Below are 17490 nucleotides of genomic sequence, written 5' to 3'. Positions count from 1 at the left end.
CAAATTTTTTGAAACAACCCTTAGGGTTGTACATAGCAAATTAATAAATCGTATTAAATCGACAAATTGAATTAAATTGAAAAAAAATTAACTAATAATTTGGTTTGACTTAGTTTGGTGTTTGGAAAAAAATTCGACCATTATAAGGTTGATTTGGTTTTAACTAAAAAAGTCAAACCGAACCCAAACAAACCCGATTATAGATATACTATTTTTAAATTATGTTATACATAAAAGAAGCTCATCTAAATAATATTAAAAAAATCATCGTATAAAGTTATATTATAAAGTTAAAACTTCAAACAGTGTTCTGCCTCCATCTTATGTGTTGATATTTTATACTAGAACTCTTTTTAAGAAGCACTGTTCTGTGTTTTTTATTAGATACTATGAAAAATCCGAGAAACTCGAAAAAACCCAAAACATTTGAGAAAAAATGATATCAAAAAACTCGACTTCTATTGGTTTGGTTTGATTTGTATATTTAATAACCCGATACAAGTGATTTGGTTTGGTATGTAAAAAATCCGAACCAATCCGATCTATGTACACCTCTACTCAAGATATCGGAGTAACGACTACTTGGATAAACTTTGATGTTTATGATTTAACATTATTGATTTGGAGATAGTTATATAACTATTAAGATATTAATTTGTTGATTATTAATTATTATTGGTTTGATTATTGATTTAATTATTATAATTTGATACAAAAAATTATTTAGAAATAAGGTGACAAATCAAATGAACCATGCATATGAGTTTACAAATGACATCTTATTCAAAACACAAACACTGTTATATTGTAGAATAATTGAGAGTTTGAAATAAACTGAAATAAAGTATAAAATTAAACTCTAAGTCAAGAATTTTATACACCAAATAGTATAAATATAATTATTTAATTTACTATCATCTTATCAATTAATCCGTAAAAAAAACGTTAAACACCGATAACTCAATAATAAAAAAAAATTAAAATTATTACCTAAATCGCTAAATCAATAACTTATTATTGATAAATCAATAACTTTTTTTAGTCCAAATTACCAATTTCGATTTGATTTTTAATAAATAACAACCAATTTCTATGAAGCGTGTGTTTTAGTGATCAATTAAATAGATCAAGAATCACACGATCTTAATATTGGTAAATCAAAAAAAATGTAACTATAAATTTGCGGACGGGATAAAATGAAAAATCTAATATATCCATAAAATATATTACGTAAAGGATAGACTTATATTTCTGAAATTATCAATAGCATAAAATAAATAAAAATAAAATGGGGGGTGGTCAAGAATAGTTTATTTACACAGAAAAAGCGTGGAAGTAGTCCTACTCGTTAGTCTCCTCATACGGAACATTACTGTATTTTGAAAATGTCAATATTTTGGGCTTTGTTTAAGAATCCTATGATGTTTCAACCATTTTTCATATACCATAGAAAATAAAGTCAAAAGTCTGTATATAAATTATAATGTAAAAGACTTATGGCCTAGGGAGTGTTCAAACCAAACTAACAAAAAACCCGACTACATAAACATATAAGTTTTATATATTATTTTGTTTGGAAAAAACTAATAAGGATTTTCGTTAAACACATATATCAAGGAAATATTTGTGATTTTTTTATTGGATGTTATATTTAATAGAATTATATAGTGCATTTTTTTTTAATCAAGTTGTTGAAATGCGTCAATTTATTTATTTTTTCATATGCATATATAGTTCAAAATTTATTAAATTCTTATATTTTTTCCGAATTTGAGATGATGTATTATCAATAATTTTTAAAATTAAGCAAAGTGTATTAGGTTATATTAATTTTTGTATTAAATTAAATTTGAATGTGTGCATCATTAAAAAAATTATTATTAGATTAACAAAATAACTGAGTTTTATAGATCATATATCAATAATTACGTACACAGGTTTGATTCATCAAAACTTTATCTACCACTCAAACAAAACAAGATTGAAAGAAACACATACGTAAAAGTACATAGAGATTGGAGAAAGAGGTCTATTCAAAAGTATATCAACACAACTTTGCAACGATATGATGGACCTTCTTATCCATCAACCTTTCTATTTCTTGTTTTTGTATACGTATTCTTTTATATCCGGCGAAATCCATCGGTGGTCCCCTAAAGTTGGCACCAACTTTCATTTAGACATCTTAACTAGACTTTGTTCATTTTAGACACCTCAAGTAAGGCTCCGATGTGTCATTTTGACATTTTTTTGTCAATCACCAAAATATATTAAGTGTGTGTAATGTACACGCTTGACGTGTCAAAAGCAGTGAATTAAATAAAGACACGTGTCATATATATATCAAAAATAAATATCAAATAATGACTTTTGAATAGAAAAAATGACCAATAATTTGATGACACGTAACTTTTTTTTATCCAAATAATAATTTTTTAAAAAAATAAAAATTAACAACTATTAACCCCCACCCCCACACCCTATCAGTGGTCTTCCAACACCACCCACCCCTCCGTCATCTTCTCCAACCCCACCCACCCCAACCCCAACCCCTCCCCCACCCCACCAGATCCTCTTCTCCTCCAACACCCACCCAACGCTATCCATATCATCTAAAAGGAAAAAAATGGAGCTATAATTTGCGAGACCTTCCAAAGTTTTTTTTTAGGCATTTTGACCAAAAAAAAATATTAAAAATAATATTTGAAAAAATGTTTTTAAAAATTATTTGAATCTGAAGTGTGTACTTGAACAGAATTTAACTTTTTTTTTGTAAAAAAAAGAAAGTAATTTTGTTAATACAAAAAAGTTTATTGGAAAAACGAGTTATATATATTTTTTCAAACTTGAAACTAGTGAAAGAAGAAGAACAACAAAAGAAATATATTATTTTTTAAAAAAAACGTTGTTCACGCGCTTAAAATGGGTGCAATACACGCAATGTGCCAAGTCAGTACAAAGTGTCAAAACGACACATCGGAGCCTTACTTGAAGTGTCTAAAATGAACAAAGCCTAGTTGAAGTGTCTAAGTGAAAATTGGTGCCAACTTTAGGGGGTCACCGATGAGTTTCGCCTTTATATCCCTATAGGCATATTCAAAATTTCGAAAGAATGGGTACACTATTACAAAAGATGGATCTAAAATATAAATTTGATCGGTTTGATATTTAAGTTGTTATCACTAAAAATTGGTTAAATTTTAAATTATAGGTTCAAAACTAAGTCTTATCTATTTCAAATAGTATTTTTTTTATATATATATATATATAGTTATATTCCATGCTGAAGGTATTGAGATCAATTGAACTCATTGATTGTTTGTTATATCATATAGTACTATTAGTTTAATACACATTTTGGTTTAATTATATACAAATTATACAGTGCTAAAAAAATCAATAATTTCCAATATGATAAATCTAAAAATTTTGAAAGATTAAAGCAAAATAAAAGAATTATCAGTTAAAACGCAAAAAGTACTACCAATAACCACTTAGAGAGGTGTTACTTAATTATAGAAAGAAAAATAAAATAAGATAGGTATAAGATTCAAATTTTTAACCTCATTCAGAGAGGTGCACTCAATATTACATTATATGATACTAAGTGTGAGTCCACATATCTATATTAAAATATTTTCTAAAAAGTATAAAATTATAATATATGATCTCGAGAAGAAAACATGAATTTACGTGAACCCGATGACCCCTCTGCATCCGCCGCTGTCCCTATGATGACTCTCCTCTCCTTTCCATATCAAGGTACTTTCCTCTCAAAAAAATTCAAGTAATTTTAACACTCATACATCGTAAAAGTTCAATCACGTAACGCAAATAAAAGGAAAATAACTACATCCGTCTTCATCTTCGTAAATTAAAAGGATATTTAATTTGCCTAGCGCGTTTACTAGAAGCAAATGCATTGAATAATTTATTATCATCTATCATGCTGAGTTTGTTAAAAAAAAAAAAAGGGTTCAAATATATGATTTAAAATATCAATAATTGAACTTGTTGAAAAGTTGTTAAATAGTTTCTAGAAATGTAGAAAGATTTGATCAAATCAAATGAAAGAAGATAAGCTACAAATAACTCGGTTTCAAATTGAGTAGTCAACTTTGTTTGGCTTGTGTCAACATGATATCTTACTTTTTTCTAGAAATTAAACTTATCAATCATATTAATACTTTCAGAATGTTATATCCATATTTATCACTACTATATTCATAAAAATACATATTTCAAATAATTTTCAACACCTCTTAATTTTTGGGCAAATTCATATTATGAAGTAAGTCGTTTCTATTAGTATAAAAAAATAAATTGCATTGTCGTGAGTTAAAGAGTGAGATCAAATGTTTTTTGAAGAAAAGGATAACCTTTTCCAGAAAAAAGTTTCGAAATTTATTGTTCTAACTTTTGATTATTGTACAAACTTATTCTTTTGGACTATAAAATTATTTCTTGAACAACGGAAAAGTAATATTATACAATAAAGTTAAATAATTTCAAATAGTAGTGGAGTTCTTTTCTTTTATCCCTCTCTAATCTCAAGAAAACTTAAATTATTAAAATAGTAACACATTAATAATATTTTATCGAATCGCAGCTAGATATGTCGTTAAAATATTATCCTAAAAAAAGAGAGATTTAAGATGGGGTGTAAAGGTACATTAATGGATGACCAATTGGCTAAGGTTAGTATAGACCACAAAAATTTTTGTCTAATCAAAACGAAAAGGATGTAACCAATGATTCTTCTATATTGTTATGAGTTGCAGCCTCTGCATGGAAGAATTAATGATAGGAAAGAAACAACATAGAACGTAGAGGCCCACCATAAAAATGTTATTTTTGATAAATCGTTCACTCAATAAAAACTTATTCAAAACAGGTTTGAGAAATTTCCCTTTTAGAACATCAAAATATATTATTATTTCATTTAATTTTTTAAAAATAATATTGACTTTTTATATATAAAAATGATTTAATTTAAAACTTTTTATTTTATATATCATGCTTTTATAGGTATTAAAATTTTACAACATATTTAAATATTATAAATTTTAAAAACTTTTTTTATATAAATTTCATGCACAATAAAACGACGATCCATAAATTGAAATTAAAGTATTATCATGATCCTCCTTTTTGAATAATTATAATGTGAACATTGATTCGAAGAAGAAATAGTGACCATCAAAAGTTATGGTGATGTGATAAATATTTTTTTAATTTTTAATAAAAAATCGAAGAGTTCAACCTACGAATGAAATAGACCTTGGTATAGGGAACCTCAATGTAATTGAAGGCCTAAATTGAAATTTCAATTAGAGGCCTAAAATGTAAACATATTTCATATGAATTTATTAAAATTTTATTTTTCTACACTTCTTAAATGCAAATTATTACTTAATATTTTTTAATAAATAATTTAGTTTCTTCGTTTTTTTTATCAATGATTAGTTTTAGCTAGCTAAGATTTTATCAAATCAATATTGAATTTTTTTTACCGAGACAATCCTAATATGAATTATTAACATATTATGTAAATAATAAGTTGACAAATTTTAAATAAAAATAAGAGTTAGAACCATAGAATCAGATTTAAGAAGTTGACGACTTGGTATATTCCACGTTAATATGCTTGTTGTAATGCTTGAAAAATTAAGAAGAAATAAAAAAAAATACAATTCACTTTGTTCAACACTTTTCGACTATTAATTCATATTTTTTATAGAGTACTACTTTGACTTATCATAAATTTGTAAATTTGAAGAAGAAGAGTACAATAGTAGTTAAAAAGAATAAAATAATGTTAGTGTTAGGGAGTGAATATAAGAAGACAAAATAATATTTTTTTGATTTCTTTTATTTAATTGAAATTAAAGAGAATAAAATGACATGATCTTTCTTTAATGCATACTTTTTATTATAAATAATTAATATTTAAGACCCTCAAAATTGAAAACCTAAGACATATGCCTCATTTATCAAAACATAGAGATGGCCCTGCCTTGATAAAGTGTTTCTACCTTCTATTATCCTTTTTTTTTTTTTGGCAAATTAGTCGTGCTCAAACTGAAAAAGGGATGGGGACAAAGGAAGAAAAGTTATGTGGAGGAGCCCTTGATTTTGAAAGGTCATGATGGGCTTGGGCTCAGATTGATCTTCTCCTTCTGGATACAATGTTGCCCTTTGGGGCTTGATCCATTTCTCATGTCACGCTATTATACATTCTCGTTTATTCTCTCTTTTTTAATTGGCGAAATCCATCGGTGGCCCCCTAAATTTGACATTAATTTTTACTTAAATACCTGAACTAGGCTTTATTCATTTTAGACACCTCAATTAAGGCTCCGATGTGTCATTTTGACACTTTTTTGACAATCGCCAAAATATATTAAGTGTGTATAATGCACTCGCCTGACATGTCAAAAACAACAAATTAAATAAAGACACGTGGCATATATATATATCAAAAATAATTATCAAATAATGAGTTTTGAATAGAAAAAATGACCAATAATTTGATGACATGTGACTTTTTTTATCCAAATAATAATTTTTTTTAAAAATAAAAATTAACAACTATTAACCCCACCCACCCTGCCGTCATCTTCTCCAACCCTACGCACCCCAACCCCAACCGCTCCCCCACCTCGCCGTCATCTTCTCCAACCCCAACCCCTCCCCAACCCCACCAAATCTTCTTCTCCTCCAACACCCACTCAACTCTATCCATATCATCTAAAGAGAAAAAAATGGAGCTATAATGGCAAACAAAAATATAAATCAAATTGGATCAAAAAATCCGACGAACCTCCATTTTTTTCGGCAAGATTAATACAAATCTAAAATTATTTTCTTTGAAATTGTTAAAGAATTCAAATCTTAAATAACCCACAACAAAATTTGAAGTCCAATTAAAAAACAAATGGGCTATTCTCCAATTTATCAGATTTTTAAAAATAATTTCAACAATACAAGTAGTAATCTTTGAACTCAACTCATTAAGTTCTTGGTTTTTTGATGAATCAAGAGACTTAGTGAATATGTGAACAAGTCTATCAACGATTCTTGAATCGTATGGAAAGATTGGGGGAGGAGAATTTATGGGTTTTGGGCAAATGAGTGTTGAAGAAAATGGAGAAAGATTGTATTTTGTAAAAGAAGAACACGCAATGAAGAAGAAAAAGAAAAAGAAGAAATGATGACAAAAATGAAGAAGAAGAAGAACAACAAAAAAATAAAAAAATATTGTAAAATAAACAAGACTTATCGAAATAAAGCGGAGAAAATAAGAAATAACAAGTGAAACAAAAGAATAAATTTTGCAGTAAACGTTTGTTCTCAATCTGTTCGTCTATTTTGCATTGTCAATTAGCAATATATATAGAAGATAATAAGTGGGCTTCCTACTATCAGTGGGCCCCATTTTATTAAACTATAAACCTAGTGGACAATTATATATGTCTAGTGGACAGTCCACTTAACACTCCCCCTTGAATGTCCACGTGTAATGTGCTTCTATAAAAGTACTTTACAATAATATACATATCTGGTAATACGCATTGAGTGTTGCCTCATTAAAAACCTTACCAGGAAAATCCAGTGGGACAAAACCTTGGTTAAGGAAAAAAGAGTGTAGCACGTATTTTACTCCCCTGATGAAAACTTCATTTGATATTTTTGAGACGGCGCATTCCAACCTTATATCTCAATTTCTCAAAAGTTGATGTTGGTAATGCCTTTGTGAATAAGTCTGCAAGATTATCACTTGAACGAACTTGTTGTACATCAATATCACCATTCTTCTGGAGATCATGTGTGAAGAATAATTTTGGTGAAATAAGTTTCGTTCTGTCTCCTTTTATGAAGCCACCTTTCAATTGAGCTATGCACGCAACATTGTATTCGAATATAATTGTGGGTACTTTGACATCATTTTCCAGGCCACGTCTTTCTTTGATGAACTGTATCATCGATCTCAACCACACACATTCTCTACTTGCTTCGTGAATTGCTATTATTTCAGCATGATTTGAAGAAGTAGCAACTATGGACTGCTTTGTAGATCGCCATGATATAGCAGTTCCTCCGTGTGTAAATAGATAGCCTATTTGAGATCGGGCTTTATGTGGGTCCGATAAATAACCTTCATCTGCATAACCAATAAGGTCTGCGCAACTTTTGTTAGTATAAAACAAACTCATATCAATCGTACCCTTCAGGTATCGCAAAATATGTTTGATACCGTTCCAATGCCTTCGCGTTAGGGAAGAACTATACCTTGCTAGAAAATTAACAGAAAATGTTATATCAGGCCTAGTTGCGTTAGCAAGATACATAAGTGCACCAATAACACTGAGATATGGTACTTCAGGACCAAGAATTTCTTCATCATCTTCTGGAGGTCGAAATTGATCTTTTTCCACTTCAAGTGATCGAACAATCATTGGAGTACTTAATGGATGTGCTTTGTCCATGTAAAATCCTTTTTAAGATTTTCTCAATGTAGGCAGATTGATGGACAAAAACCCCATCTGCTAAATGTTCAATTTCAGACCTAGACAAAGTTTTGTCTTTCCAGGCCTTTCATTTCAAATTCTTTCTTTAGATATTCAATTGCCTTTTGGACATCTTTAGTGGTTCCAATGAGATTTATATCATCAACATAAACGGCGAGTATAACAAATTCTGATTCCGTTTTCTTAATAAAAACACATGGACAAATGACATCATTTATATATCCTTCATTTATTAAATACTTATTAAGGCGATTATACCACATACGCCCTGATTGTTTCAGACCATATAATGATCTTTGCAGTTTTATTGAGTATATCTCCCGAGACTTATTACATGCTTCAGGAAATTTTAATCCTTCTGGGATTTTCATGTAAATTTTATTATCAAGTGAACCATAAAGGTAGGCTGTAACTACATCCATTAGATGTATATCAAGATTTTTATGTACAGCTAGACTGATGAGATATCGAAATGATATTCCATCCATAACGGGTGAATATGTTTCTTCATAGTTGACCCCGGGTCTTTGAGAGAATTCTTGTGCAACAAGGCGCGCCTTGTATCTTACAATTTCGTTTTTCTCATTTCGTTTTCGTACAAATACCCATTTATAGCCAATTGGTTTTACACCTTTAGGGGTTTGGACTACAGGTCCAAAAACCTCACGTTTAGCAAGTGAGTCCAATTCTGATTGAATTGCCTTTTGCCATTCTGGCCAATCACATCTACGTCGACATTCTTCGACGGATTTAGGCTCAAGACTTTCACTATCTTGCAAGAGGTTAATTGCAACATTATATGCAAAAACATTATCCACCGTAATTTTTGATCGATCTAGATTTATCTCATCACCTGTAGAACTTAATGAAAGTTCTTCATTCACTTGAGTCTCGGGATCACTGATTTCTTCAGAAATATCAGGAGTATTCAAATCTTGACCTTCTCCGGGAGGTTTTTGTGTAGTATCATTTTGATTATTTTTTACGCTTCTCTTTCTAGGATTTTTATCCTTTGATCTCAATGGTCTACCACGCTTCTGGCGTGTTTGGGATTCAGAAGCTATGATACTAGTAGATGGTCTTTTTGGGACATCAATACAGATAGGCACATTCACTGCTGGGATATGTGACTTTGTTATCCGTTTCAAATCAGTAAATGCATCTGGCATTTGGTTTGCTATTTTCTGTAAGTGGATGATCTTCTGTACCTCCAGCTCACATGTGCAGGTGCGTGGATCAAAATGTGATAGTGATGAAACTTTCTACGCAATTTCTTTTTCTTTTTTGGGTTCCTTTTTCTCTCCCCCTAATGGCGGGAAAAGTGTTTCATCAAACCGACAATCTGCAAATCGAGCAGTGAATAAGTCTCCAGTCAATGGTTCAAGGTATCGAATTATGGAGGGTGAGTCAAACCCAACATATATGCCCAACCTTAGTTGAGGGCCCATTTTTGTACGTTGTGGTGGTGCTACAGGCACGTATACCGCACAACCAAAAATTCTTAAATGGGCTATATTTGGTTCATGACCAAATACTAATTATGACGGAGAGTATTTATTATAATGTGTAGGTCTGAGACATACAAGTGCTGCTGCATGTAAGATAGTATGACCCCAAACAGTAATTGAAAATTTTATTTTCATTAGTAAAGGTCTTGCTATCAATTGTAGGCGCTTTATAAATGACTCTGCAAGGCCATTTTGAGTATGAACATGAGCAATATGATGTTCAATTTTTATCTCAATTGATAAGCAATAATCATTAAATGCTTGGGATGTAAATTCTCCAGCATTATCAAGGCGAATGACCTTAATTGGATAATCTGAGAATTGCGCTCTCAATCTTATTATTTGTGCTAACAACTTCGCAAATGTCAGGTTGCGAGATGATAACAGGCACACATGAGACCATCTAGATGATGCATCTATTAGGACCATAAAATATCGAAATAATCCACTAGGTGGATGAATAGGTCCGCATATATCTCCATGTATACGCTCTAAAAAATTAAGAGATTCGATGCCAATCTTCAGGGTCGATGGTCTAACAATTAATTTGCCTTGATAACAAGCAACACATGAAATTCATTATTTGTAAGAATCTCCTGGTTCTTTAACGGATGTCCAGTTGAATTTTTAAGAATTCGTCTCATCATTATTGATCTAGGATGATCTATTCGATCATGCCATAGCATAAATGTATTTGGATCGATAAACTTCTGGTTTACGATCATATGTGCTTCAATTGCACTAATTTTTGCATAATATAAGCCAGATGATAGAGTTGGTAATTTTTTCAAAATATATTTCTGGCCTGAGACACTTTTGGTTATGCCAAGATATTCAGTATTTATTTCAGTTATTGTCTCAACATGATATTCATTTCTGCGGATATCTTTAAAATTTAACAAATTTCTTGGGGATTTAGAAGAGAATAGTGCATCTTCTATAACAATTTTTGTCCCCTTAGGCAGAATTATAGTAGCTCTTCCGGAGCCTTCAATCATTTTGAAATTGTCAGATATAGTAGTAACATTAGATGTTCTTCTACGCAAGTTGGAAAAATATTTCTCGTCTTTAAAAATAGCATGAGTTATTCCACTATCAATTACACAAATATATTTTTGATTGATCATTGATCCAAATAAGATTTGAGGCATTTTCATATTTTCTTCACAAAGAAAGAAAGTAAATATTATAATTAATACATAATTTATTATACAAAATTTTATTTTATTACATGGATCTAGAAAAATATAAACATAATATTTAATACATACAACAACAAAGAGAATTGTTTAAATATTATCGGGCTTATCAACATTTATATTTACTTCTAGAAAATTAAAGAAATCAGCTACATCCAGATGCATGAGCTCAATATTGTCCTCAGAGATAAAATTTATCTCTGGATTATTTTCTGCCCTCTTTAACGATACCTGATATAGCTGAACCAAACGTTTAGTCTAGTTGAAGTGTTTAAGTGAAAGTTGATGCCAACTTTAGGGGGGCACCAATGAATTTCGCCTTTTTAGTTTAATTAGTTAGATCCATCATCCCTTAATATCAAAGATGATTTTTATTTTTTGTGATGAAATTTAATATATGCCAGCTATCTCTATGATTTTCTCATCATATGGTTCGCTTACAAAGATCATATTGTGTAAGTTGTTGAACTATTAGTTCAAAATAAGAATTGGTGACCTTATTATGCACAAACTGTGAATCGTGAATTTTTTTAGTATAGGATGGCAATTGAGCTGGTTGGGTCAAGTTTTGGAAGATCATAATGGGATAAGACAACAAGTGGATCAAAACCCAATCTAACCCAAATTTGTTTGGGTCAAAATAGATAAGGTAATGAATTATAGAACGGGTAAAGACCCCATCCAACCTAATATTTACTGAGTTTAATTGTTTTATCTGTTTTTTTAAACTATTTTAGTACCTTTTTTTCTTATTATGGTTATATATAACATATTTAAAATATTTTTAACAAAATTTCTCATAAGTCAGTTCGAATTACATATCAACCCAATTTTTAATAGGTTGAAATGAATTGAGCTAATGAATGGACGGATCAATAATCAATCCAAACTTAAACGAATTGGGCGGATTGGATTTGATTTTGCCACCCGTAATTTAGCACAATCATTATGAAATACAGAAAAAAAGAGGCAGCGGTTATAAGGAACATTCAAGAATCAAAACCAAATACATATCTTAATTAAAAATGACGCAAAGATATAACAAGTAAGCAGCAAGGTTCGATCAGTTTCAAGTTTCAAGCAATGTAGTACATTGGATCTGGCAATTTGAATGTGCGCAAACCAGAAAAGTCACCAAGCAGATCACTCCATTGATCTCCTATGTTGCCAACAATTCTGAATCCATCTTTCACCAACTCCGCCCTTTTCCCAGACTTGTACATCACTGATGATCCCGTATCATTTACTCCCCTGCACCCATTATATTAGAATTTTAAAAAAAAACTCAGGTTCGAGCCATGGAACAGAAAAAATAATAATCTATGAACCTTACAGTAAGAGTGCTTACTTCAAGATGAGCCTAATCCATGAATTGTAGCCAACTTTATTTAGGTTGGCAATTCTTATTTGTCTGAACTCTTCCTTTGTTCCGGTGATAAATACTGGTTTAATACCCATACCCAACAATGTTTTATACAGAAACAGAGCTCCTGGTACTGGTGGGGCTTTTCCTTCTCTCGTCCACTCGTCGAATTTCGTCCCGTTGAATTTAATTGCCCTGATCACAATTGAACGTACACTTTATTTAATCAAAGTACACCAAAAATTAACACATTTTTTTAATCAATCCTCAAGTTTATACAGGTTAAGTTATGAACCAAATATTAATTTAGCGAATTGTTCTATGACTCATTACTTGACCCAAGCAAACTTGGATGGCTACGATTGGATCATGATCGTTTATTGATTTGATCTGTTTTGATATAATGGAAAACTTACCCAAAGGCGACATCAGAACGAGCGTAATAAGGAAGGTTAGAGAGAGTGGTTTCATCAATATCAAAAACCCAAACATCCTTGCCATCTTTGGCAATTTTGAGTGTCTTGGCATACTGAATAGCCGCGGCGATTACATTGTAGCAGTCGTCGCGGTATTGCTTGCCAAGCATGTAGTGCCCCACGTAATCTTCACATTGAAGGGGCACTAATTTCCAGTCCTGAATGTTGTTGGTTTCGACTGCCAAACGCCAGCTCCAGCAGTTGATTTGAGGCACGTGGCCGCCGGAGGACCCGGTTTTCGGGTGCAGAGGGTGGATTTGGTTGGGAATAGAATCTGCGTGGGATGATTTTGCAGCAATAGAAATAAGGAGGAAGTAGAAAATGAAACTCATGTTGTATGGTTTGTTACTGTTATAACATTTTTGATGTATGATTCCTCCTTTAAATAAAGTTTGAAATGACGCTCCTTTCATTCTCATGAAAAGGTGGTGAATTAGTAACACTTGTTTTACGTGCCATCGCTTCAAATTTTAAACTCCAACCAATAATTACCTTGTATCATGTCGGTCAAAATGTTCAAATTTTTATTATGAAAAGAAAAAGATACACATCTTATTTACCTATGAAAAGAAAAAGATACACATCTTATTTACCTATTAAAAGAAAAAGATAGACACCTTCTATTTTTTCGTTTAATAAATACACGTTTTAAAATTATTTGGTGTTTGTGCTATCCATATGTAGAATTAAAAGGTCTAGTAATTGTTTGGTTATCGGGATCAAATAGATAAACTTATTTTGTCTGTCACTGATTACATTTTCTTTAAAATAAAAAGTATTACCTTGTCCGTTTATATTTTGTAATATTAAATTTAAAATATATCAAATGTATGAATATTTTTTTAATTTATGATCTTTAATATGATATATGAAAAGTTAAAATTAGAAAAATTATTTAATTTTTTTAGTCAAATAAAAAAATCAAATAAATTAAAACGAAGAATATTTAAGTTAGGATCGACCATTTTATTCTTTTTTGAAATAATTAATCTAACATAAAGATTGATCTCCACCTATAATTTTCGTTTTCAATTTTAGTCTGGTCCCTCGACAACGCAATATTTTGGCTCGAACGTACCTACTCCCTCTTCTTTATTTCATTCACATCATCTTAACTCTTAAGTATTGCACTTTATAAAACAAAATATAATGAGCGTGATTTCCGTAATTTTTTATTTTCTACTTTATTTTATAATCAAATAATTAAATACAAAAGTAAAGGGACAAATATGGTCGGTTGAAATATTTTTAAGGTATATATACTAACATATATGGTAAGTATAAGAAATTTTTATATCATTGGATCACCAAAAATCATGTAGTTTTCGCTAAAAAGGATAAAATGCTATGTCTTTCTACATTACAAGTTTTTTTTATTTTCGAAGTTCGGACACAAGATTTATAATTTAGAGTGAAAGGCCCGCAATCGCTCCATTGTATCCCTTGGTGATTTCTATTCTATTATTTATTTAGTATTATTTGAACCCTGCATATAATTTTTTTTTTGTTGAAAGCGTTATTTTTAGAATGAATTCTGAAGTTTGCAATTTAAATTTAATCATGGCTTTAATACAGACATCTGATAGACGAATATCGGATGGAAAATAACAAAAAAACATTTGATACAAAGGAGAATATTTTTCTAAGAAAATATTTTATTCAACTAAATATGAAAAAATTGTTATTATTGTTGTAACTAAATATGAAAAAATTAATTTTTTTTTTTACTGTGTACAAACACAACCCCCAAGTGTATGAGAATATTTAGCTTGTCCCTCGACAACGCAATATTTTGGCTGGGACGTGTACCTACCCTCTTTTCTTTATTTTATATTATTATCATCATCTTAATCATTGCACTTCATAAAATAAAATATAATAAGTCTGAATTCCGTGATTTTTTTATTTTCCACGTTATTTTATCATCAAATAAATACAAAAGTAAAGAGACATAAATGATCACTTAAGATTTTCGTCCACTTATACGAATAATTCCATTATCTTTGTCATTTCTCTTCGCAAAACTCTTTCTGAATATTGGTAACACTTTTCATATAGTCATAAATAGACCTCATTCAACCAATGCTATATTTGTGAAACAACGATGTCTTATTAATCTTCTAAAACGATACTTATTTTAAACCAAATTTATGTATTTAAAAGGATCAAAAGGGAATAATATGTATGCTTTAGAATAATTCAATACCTTTTCCACTAACCACATCAATTATTCTTATTCGCAATGTCTTTTCATTTTATCATGAATCGAAGATCACTATTAAAAATAATTTTTTTATCTAATAAAAATATAAGTAGAATCTGCCTATGTTTTACTTTCTCTAAATTCTATATTATCAAAATTCATAAATATTCTCTCCGTTTAAAAAAGAATGACCTGATTTGAGTAGATATGGACTTTAAAAAAATAAACAAATTTTTTTAATCTTTTGGTTCTAAATTAAAGTTATATCAAATGTACAAAAATGTCCTTTAATCTTCTGGTCTGAAACATGTCATATGAAAAAGTATTATAAAAAAAAATAATTTTTTTTTTTAAACAGACTAAAAAATAAAGAAAGTCATTCTTTTTTAAACGGAGAGAGTAATCATTGTTATCGGTACATCACGTGACTAATATGATTGAAGTCACTACCAAAAGTTACCCAATAGCTACTTTGTGCTTTTGACCAACGATTTATCAAGTCCAATGCAAAAGGGGAGATACCCTAATTCCTGGCTTTCTATTTACGAATAGATGTTTGAGATGTATTAGAGATTTGAATTTGAATGGCTTAATATTGAAAAAATTTAGTATTGAATTTGTTTAGGTATGTTCTTTAAAAATAGTATCTTTTTTTTTTTATGAAAAGGGAAATATGCGGTCGCTATTTTTTGGGTGCCGTATAGGATAAAATCATCGATTTTATGCAATAGCTCGCAAATGATACAGGAGGAATAATCCGCACTTGATAAATTCGGTGCGACGAGCACGTTGCTTTCGCTGGCAAGGTATTTCGAACTTGAGACCTCCAACAGCAAGCACAAACCACTGGGCCACCTTGAAGGGTCCTTTAAAAATAATAATTAATAAGTATTTTATCACAATATTCATATTAATTAATATATTTTAAATTTTGTGAAGTAGTTTGGGGGAAAAATAATTAATGTTGAGGATAAAATTTTAAAAAATATAATTTATTTTTTGATATATTAAAAGTAATCCACAAGTAAAAATAAAAATAAATTGAATGGATAAACGTGAACGGAGGAATGCTATTTATTAAGATTTGGGTAGATCTTTTAGAGATCCTTTGATTTGGATACAAGTTATGATGAGATTAATTATGATGGAATAAATTATGCTGAGATAAGTTTTGTTGAGATTAGTTATGCAGAGAGTAGTTTTTATTGTTTGTTTGGTTTGTCATATTTAAAATTATATTCATTGCATAAATCTAAGAAAAAGTTATTTGTTTACAAAAATACCCTCCACCTTATTTAATTTTTCTTTTACATTTACTTAACAAGCTTTTAGTTATTTATTCTTAAAAATAAAATTTTTATCTTATTTAACTAAAATATTTCATGTATGCATTTTCCATGATTGTGCCGCGTATTTTTAAAATTAAACTTTCATCTTATTTGACTTAAAAATAAAATTTCCATCTTATTTAACTTTAAATAAATTTTTCATCTTATTTAACTTAAATAAGATAAGACTGCTAGTTGTATTAGGGTTGTAGCAAGGGAAGTGTTGGGAGTCTCGACAGGTAGTCGTAGTCGGCATCGAGGGGACTGATAGTGGAATGGAGAAGTGCAAGGGAAGGTGGAAGCAAAAAAGATGGCGTATGCGAAGTTGATAGAAAGCAAGGATGAGGTGGAGAAGTGGACGAATGGGGACTTTATAAGATAGCGAGGAAGGAAGCGAAGTCGGCGGTTTCGACGGCAAAAACGACAGCTTTTGAACGCCTTTATGCTGAACTAGAAGAGAAAGGCGGGGATAGGAAATTGTTCAGGCTAGCCAGGGCGCAGGAGAGAAGGACACGCGATGTGGATCAAGTGAAGTGCATTAAGGACGAGCATGGAAAAGTATTGGAACTTTTGAATGAAGAAGGGGACAGAGAGATTGTGTTGGGAGATTTGGAACATACAGGGAGGCGTCACGATTTTGGGTGTTGCAGGAGTATTACGGTCGAGAAGGTTAAGGGTGTTGTTCGTAGGATGCGCTGGGGAAGAGTAACCGGACCTGACGAGATTTCTGTGGAATTTTGGAAGAGCACGAGCTTGGTAGGTTTGAAGTGGCTGACTAGGTTATTTAATGTCATCTTTAAGACGGCAACGATGCCCGAAGAATAGAGGTCGAGCATAATGATCCCTCTATACAAAAATAAAGGGGGATATCCAGAGTTGCAA

The 17490-nt window shown here is 30.6% G+C and overlaps 1 protein-coding gene across 1 annotated transcript; it reads right to left on the bottom strand.

Moving 5' to 3' along the window:
- Positions 1–12123: 12123 nt before the first annotated feature.
- LOC129895202 (acid phosphatase 1-like) lies at positions 12124–13468 on the bottom strand. Its single transcript, XM_055970883.1, has 3 exons — positions 13018–13468; positions 12587–12796; positions 12124–12489 (listed from the first exon to the last, which is right to left on the bottom strand). The coding sequence occupies exons 1-3, from the start codon at positions 13407–13409 to the stop codon at positions 12315–12317; spliced, it is 777 nt and encodes a 258-aa protein (XP_055826858.1). The 5' UTR covers positions 13410–13468; the 3' UTR covers positions 12124–12314.
- Between the last annotated feature and the right edge of the window lie 4022 nt (positions 13469–17490).

Source organism: Solanum dulcamara, chromosome 7 (genome assembly GCF_947179165.1).
Source record: "Solanum dulcamara chromosome 7, daSolDulc1.2, whole genome shotgun sequence".
Taxonomy (NCBI): Eukaryota; Viridiplantae; Streptophyta; class Magnoliopsida; order Solanales; family Solanaceae; genus Solanum; species Solanum dulcamara.
This window is presented reverse-complemented; position numbering and strand designations above follow the sequence as displayed.

Coding starts and splice junctions, on each gene's coding strand:
- LOC129895202 (XM_055970883.1), bottom strand. CDS start 13,409: ATGAGTTTCATTTTCTACTTCCTCCTTATTTCTATTGCTGCAAAATCA. Junction 12,797..13,017: donor CGTTCTGATGTCGCCTTTGG/GTAAGTTTTCCA, acceptor AATTGTGATCAG/GGCAATTAAATTCAACGGGA. Junction 12,490..12,586: donor TGGATTAGGCTCATCTTGAA/GTAAGCACTCTT, acceptor TAATGGGTGCAG/GGGAGTAAATGATACGGGAT.